This window comes from Camelina sativa, chromosome 20, assembly GCF_030686135.1.
Source record: "Camelina sativa cultivar CO46 ecotype springtype chromosome 20, ASM3068613v1".
In the NCBI taxonomy this organism is placed as follows: Eukaryota; Viridiplantae; Streptophyta; class Magnoliopsida; order Brassicales; family Brassicaceae; genus Camelina; species Camelina sativa.
Genome location: NC_141899.1, coordinates 13,030,093 through 13,036,120, shown reverse-complemented (window position 1 = coordinate 13,036,120; position 6,028 = coordinate 13,030,093). Strand labels below are relative to the sequence as shown.

General features: G+C 37.4%; 1 protein-coding gene across 1 annotated transcript; it reads left to right on the top strand.

Moving 5' to 3' along the window:
• The first annotated feature begins 798 nt into the window (after positions 1 to 798).
• LOC104770709 (sphingoid long-chain bases kinase 1) lies at positions 799 to 5,797 on the top strand. Its single transcript, XM_010495165.3, has 9 exons — positions 799 to 1,142; positions 1,322 to 1,986; positions 2,100 to 2,474; positions 2,660 to 2,753; positions 2,834 to 2,871; positions 3,344 to 3,490; positions 3,604 to 3,703; positions 4,249 to 5,183; positions 5,358 to 5,797. Exons 2-9 carry the CDS (start codon positions 1,525 to 1,527, stop codon positions 5,505 to 5,507), a joined length of 2,301 nt encoding a protein of 766 aa, XP_010493467.1. The 5' UTR covers positions 799 to 1,142; positions 1,322 to 1,524; the 3' UTR covers positions 5,508 to 5,797.
• Positions 5,798 to 6,028: the final 231 nt, after the last annotated feature.

Below are 6,028 nucleotides of genomic sequence, written 5' to 3'. Positions count from 1 at the left end.
GTTAATTAATATTGAGCATATTCATTCGGCATCTATAGACCTAGTAGTAGTGAGAAAACATGGTAAACTACAAAACGTAGTAGTTTGTCGTCACCAATCACTTATGAAATAGTATTAGTATATCATATCTAAATTTGGTATAACGGTGGTTGACTTTGTTTTCTATTTTTAAATTCTTTATTTGGGGAAAAAAATTAGTTGCTCTTTTTTTTTTGTAAAATAATAATGTGAAAGTCGGTGATTTTAGGTGTTGATTTTATTTTTCTTTATGTTAAATTATATGATTATATCATGGATTTATAAATTATGTTTATGTAATTTCTATAATATGTCACAAATCACTTCAGAGTTATGTTTATGTCACCAATCACTTAGAATCATATCATTTCAAAGATAAATGTTTATGTGTTTAAAATGTATAAATCCACATAATACTATATAGCACCAAAATACTTTTAATCTAGATTACCAAAACCAAAAAAAAATACTTTTAATCTTTTATTCAATAGCCAAATTAAGAAAAAACAGGTATTAATTTATCATTTACGTTTGATGTTCTAATCCAAACCTATACTGGATAATAATCTCAAATATTGCATTAATTTTTTTAAAAACATCATATATATTGGTTTTATGATTTTGGCTTACTTATAAATGGAAAAATTAAAATATATATACTTTTTAAAAAAAAATCTTTAATCTATCCAAATGATAATTTATGTGATTTATCAAATTTTATAGTTTCCTATGAGAAATAAAGATTTGTTATTTATTAAACTTCTTGTATAAATCCATTTCAAATATTTGAATAATAAAACAAATTTAAGAAAAAAAGAAAAATAAAAAATGGGAAAAAAAAGAAGTCCAAAAAAAGGTTCTGTAGTGGAAATAAATCCGAAAGGAGGGGGCCATAAGGTTTCTGTTGTCGAGTCGAAATCCAATCCAATCGAAATCGAATCGAATCGGAATTGAGTCGAGTCGAGTCGAGTCATCTCCGCCATTATCGTCTTCTCCTCCTATCTCTCTCTCTCTCTTCGCCACCTCTCTTCAATTTCTCAGATCCTCCGATCCGGCGGCGTTACTTTTCCCACACTTCTCTCCATTTTTTTTTTTTTTTTTTTTTTCCTCGCTGAGAAGCTAAGGTAAGACGAAAATAGCTCTTAAAGCAGCTCTTATTCTCGTCTTGATTGTTTTTTTTTGCCAGATTCGTTAATCATTTCCTTGCGATTTTGCATGATCTGTTGAGTAGTGTTCTTGTTTTGATTCAATTCCGATTCAAATGCTGCTTATAAACCAATCCATGCCATGAATTTTGTTACAGGAAAAAAAAAATTCTTCGATACGCGTTGATGGATCTGGTATATATAGCTACGGATTAGGATTGGCTCTCTGTAATCTATTTCGTTGACCAGAGCTCGAACGACGTTGAATTGGGGTTTTTGTATTGTGTATGCCTCCGGATCGTTGTATATCGTCTGTTTCGTCCGCGGAACTCAAGAGCAGAGAGGTTATTAGCTTACGGATATGCAGAAGAGTGGTGTTAACCGGAATCCTTCTTTAAGAGTAGCTATTCCTCCTCAGGCACAACAGTCCCTCAGACGTTTAGGTTTTTGCTCTCAGATAGCTACCGGTGGATCTCAGCAGTCTTCTCCTGTAGTGTTTCCTGAGAAGAGAAGCAAGAAGGTGAAGACGTCTTCCCGACGTGGTGGTGAGGTTACTAGTGATCCACAACAGGTGAAACCAAAACCTGATGAGCATCGGATTGATATTGTTGGTGGGGATGAGAAATCGGATTTGTTAGGTAGTCTTGTTTATGCTGGGAAGCTTGTATTGGATAAGAGAAAATCTGCAACTGGGAAAGATGCTACTGAGGTACAACAACCATCTGCCACGGATACCTCTAATAAAAAAGCAGTTGATGCAAAGCTTACACGCAGGGCCTTGGTTTGGGGTTCTGACATGCTACAGCTTGACGACGTTGTCTCTGTAGGTTTCTTCTTTCTCTTGAAATTTAATTGGCCTGCAATGAACTGAATAAGTCTGTGTATTGAATGAACTGAGTCAAGAAACTTATCTATGTTTTGTTTAATTTTGTTTAGGTGACATACAATGTTGGTCTTAGACATTTCACTGTGCATGCTTACCCAATTGGAAAAGGTTCTTGTGGTCTTTCTTGCTTCGCGAAACCTAAGAGAAGCCGCAAGGATTTCCGCTTCGTTGCACCTACGGTAGAAGAAGCAGTTCAATGGGTGGCCAGTTTTGGAGATCAACAATGTTTTATCAACTGTTTGCCACATCCTTTAGTCTCAAAGAAACAGGCTTCGTCTGAGTTATTTTCGGTCCCAATTGATACCCCTCCTGAGTTGGTCTTCAGGTGTAAGAGTGCACCTAAAATGCTTGTCATATTAAACCCTAGGTCAGGGCATGGACGATCTATCAAAGTTTTCCACAATATAGTGGAACCAATTTTTAAGGTACTATTTCCAACATCACATAACTTTCCACTTTTACGTACTAATAGAACTTAGGTTTTATATGAAATTGTCTACATATTCTTCTATACTCTGGAGAACATTTCCAATTATCCAATCCCAATTTGCATTTTTCATAAATAATTATGTTTTTCTTACCTTGGGTGTAATATTGTAAACTCTCACAGCTGGCCGGGATTAAGTTGGAGGTAGTCAAGACAACTAAAGCAGGTCATGCGAGAGAGTTGGCTTCCACTGTCGACATTAACTTGTGCTCAGACGGTTGGTACCACTGCTTCTAATATGCATATTTTTTTCTTACGTATTTACTGTTACTTATGAGATCTTAATGATTCTTCTAGGTATAATTTGTGTTGGAGGCGATGGAATCATCAATGAGGTGAGATAATCAGCCTTCCTAAACCATTCTCACTTTTTTTTTTTTGCCCATTTTCTTTAGGAGTTAACTTTACGAAGTGATGTTCCTGTTATACCATACTTCATGTTTCTTATCTGCTCTACTACATTTCCTTGGTGCCTGGATGTACTTCTGAACCAATTTTTGTATTGAAATGGGACTTTATTGGCTTCTTTCAGTGTGCTCTGACCGCTTTGCAAGCATGCTGAATCAATTTAAGAGTTTAGTAACTCTTATCCTCCAGAGCGAGGACTTTGGGATGCATCTTATAGGGAAATGCTTGCTTTGAGCTGAAATACATGAGAACTTTCACTATTAAACTTTTGATTTATGTAGAACTCTTTAGGTAGACTAAGATGCATGCAAATTACAGCTTTTGATGCTAACATCTCCTAGTTTCTAATTACTTGGAATGAACTCTCATCTCATGGCCTGCCTTCTTTCAATGTTTCAGGTTCTTAATGGTCTCCTTACTCGAAGCAATCAGAAAGAAGGAGTTTCTATCCCAATTGGAATAGTACCTGCTGGTTCTGATAACTCGTTAGTTTGGACTGTCCTTGGTGTAAGAGATCCTATTTCTGCAGCACTCTCTATTGTGAAGGTACTCCTACCTAAAATCCTATTGGTCCCTGCTTTGTTTTATCCGGCCACCAACATTAACTAGTGCTTTTTCAGCTTAAACGATTTTTTTCTTTTCTTTTTTGGTGGGCTTAGGGTGGCCTAACAGCTACTGATGTTTTTGCTGTTGAATGGATTCATACCGGTATTATACACTTCGGAATGACGGTATCCTACTATGGTTTTGTTAGCGATGGTAAGTGAAAATACATTTGTGCTTTTTTCTTGCATGAGTTTCCAATGATAAACAGTTTCTCAAGTGTAGTTAGTTTTGATTCTGTATACCTAGCTTCTTTGTTATATTCCTGTGTCTGCAACTGTTTAGATCTTTCATGCATTGTAGAGGAGAAATATTATAAACCTTCCTTACTGTACTTTAAGTTTACTTTTTAATATTTTACTTGATTTCATAGCATATTGCAGAATATGCACTCTTCTGATGATGAGATAGAAGCTGAAAATCGTTTAGTTATTCAAACATATTTTGGATGAAATAAAATACATTGAACTTGTGCAAAAGGCTGGAAAAGTTTCTCCATTCCTATAACAGTTCCGATGTGTGTTTGATGTATTAGTTTGAGCTATGGATGCTGTCTCGTGTTTGACTATCAGGATTATTGTTGTGAAGTATTTACTTTGCACATATCAGTACCTTCATGAATACTGCATAATGTTTGTGGCATTCAGTTGCCATGACTAAGTTCATGGTTTTAAATTGTGCTTGTCATTATCTATTTGCAGTTTTGGAACTCTCTGAAAAATACCAAAAACGGTTTGGTCCTTTGCGTTACTTTGTTGCTGGATTCCTCAAGTTCATGTGTTTGCCGAAGTATAGCTATGAAGTGGAATATCTTCCGGCACAAAAAGAGGATGCAGAAGGCAAAATTCGACTTGAAAAGGAAGCTGTGGATATGCAAGATCTCTACACGGATGTAATGAGGAGATCAAGCAGAGAAGGATTTCCTAGAGCCTCCAGTTTATCAAGTATTGACTCCATAATGACCCCAAGCGTAGGTGAAGTAGACACGGGTAGCAGCACACATGCCAGCACCGAGCCATCTGAATATGTCCGTGGAATAGATCCTAAAATGAAACGCATGTCCTCTGGAAGAAAAGATGTTTCAGCGGAGCCAGAGGTTATTCATCCTCCATCACAGTCAACAACCCCTAACTGGCCAAGGACAAGGTCAAAGTCAAGAATGGATAAAGGATGGATGGGGTTAACATCCGTGCAGGATCCTCCAACTCGATGTTCATGGGGGAATACCGGTGGTCATGACAGGGAAGATATTTCATCTACTGTGTCTGATCCGGGTCCGATCTGGGATGCGGGACCTAAATGGGACAGTGAACCGTCTGCTTGGGATGTAGAAAACTCAATCGAGCTTCCTGGTCCTCCTGAGGATATAGAGACAGGACTGAGGAGGCAGACCATGACACCAAGATTTGAAGATAAATGGGTTTCTAGGAAGGGGCATTTCCTCGGCATCATGGTCTGTAACCATGCTTGTCGGACTGTGCAGAGTTCTCAGGTCGTGGCTCCCAATTCAGAACATGACGATGGTACAATGGACATGATCTTGGTTCATGGGTGTGGAAGACTGAGGTTGCTGAGGTTTTTTATACTTCTGCAGACAGGTCGACATCTTTCTCTTCCATATGTCGAGTGTGTAAAGGTAGTTGTTTTTCTCTAAAGGGTCTCCTTCTCTTGCGAATTTTCTTTCTTATTTTATTTTTTTTGAAACTCGGGATGTGCTAGGAAATGCTAATCATAGGATTAAACTCAATGCTGTCATATGTATTATATAGTCTAGAGTAGAGTGTAGTTGATCAAATGCATGACATTGCAGGTGAAGTCGGTGAAGGTGAAGGCAGGAAAAAACACACATGACAGTTGTGGTATAGACGGAGAGCTGTTTGCATTGCATGGAGAAGTGAAATCGACTATGCTACCGGAGCAATGCAGACTGATCGGTAATGCTCCTGGACGACATTCATAGTTATTAATGTCATCAATTTGTGAGGATGGAGAGGGAGAAAGAGAGAGTTTGGATGTTTATATATATGTCTGGAATTCGTTTAATTGTTTTTTGTCTTGGTCGGCGTCAAGTTTACGGTACGTATCTATGCCATAAGAGAAGTAACATGAGAGTGTATACAATCAAATCCTTTGTGCCATAAGTTCCCTATAAAACCCCAAACCCTTTGTATATTCTTTTACCCCTTTTTGTGTGTTTTGAATTATATATGTACTGTGTATGTGTTTCCTACAACGATTTGTGTGTTTCCATTTCTTTCTTCTCTTCCGCTTGAAGCTAGAGTACGTAGATGAATTGTTGAAACTGCAACCCTTGAGATGTATTGTCTCTATACACTGTTTTTGGTTGTGAATCATGCAGCAAGACGTTACTGTTGTTGCTCGGTGATCTGAAAAATATAAGACAGTAAAAATTTATAACTCTTAAAAACAACGGTAAATAAAGTTATATATCAGAGGGGGGCTGGTGTGGTTCCTAAGGCG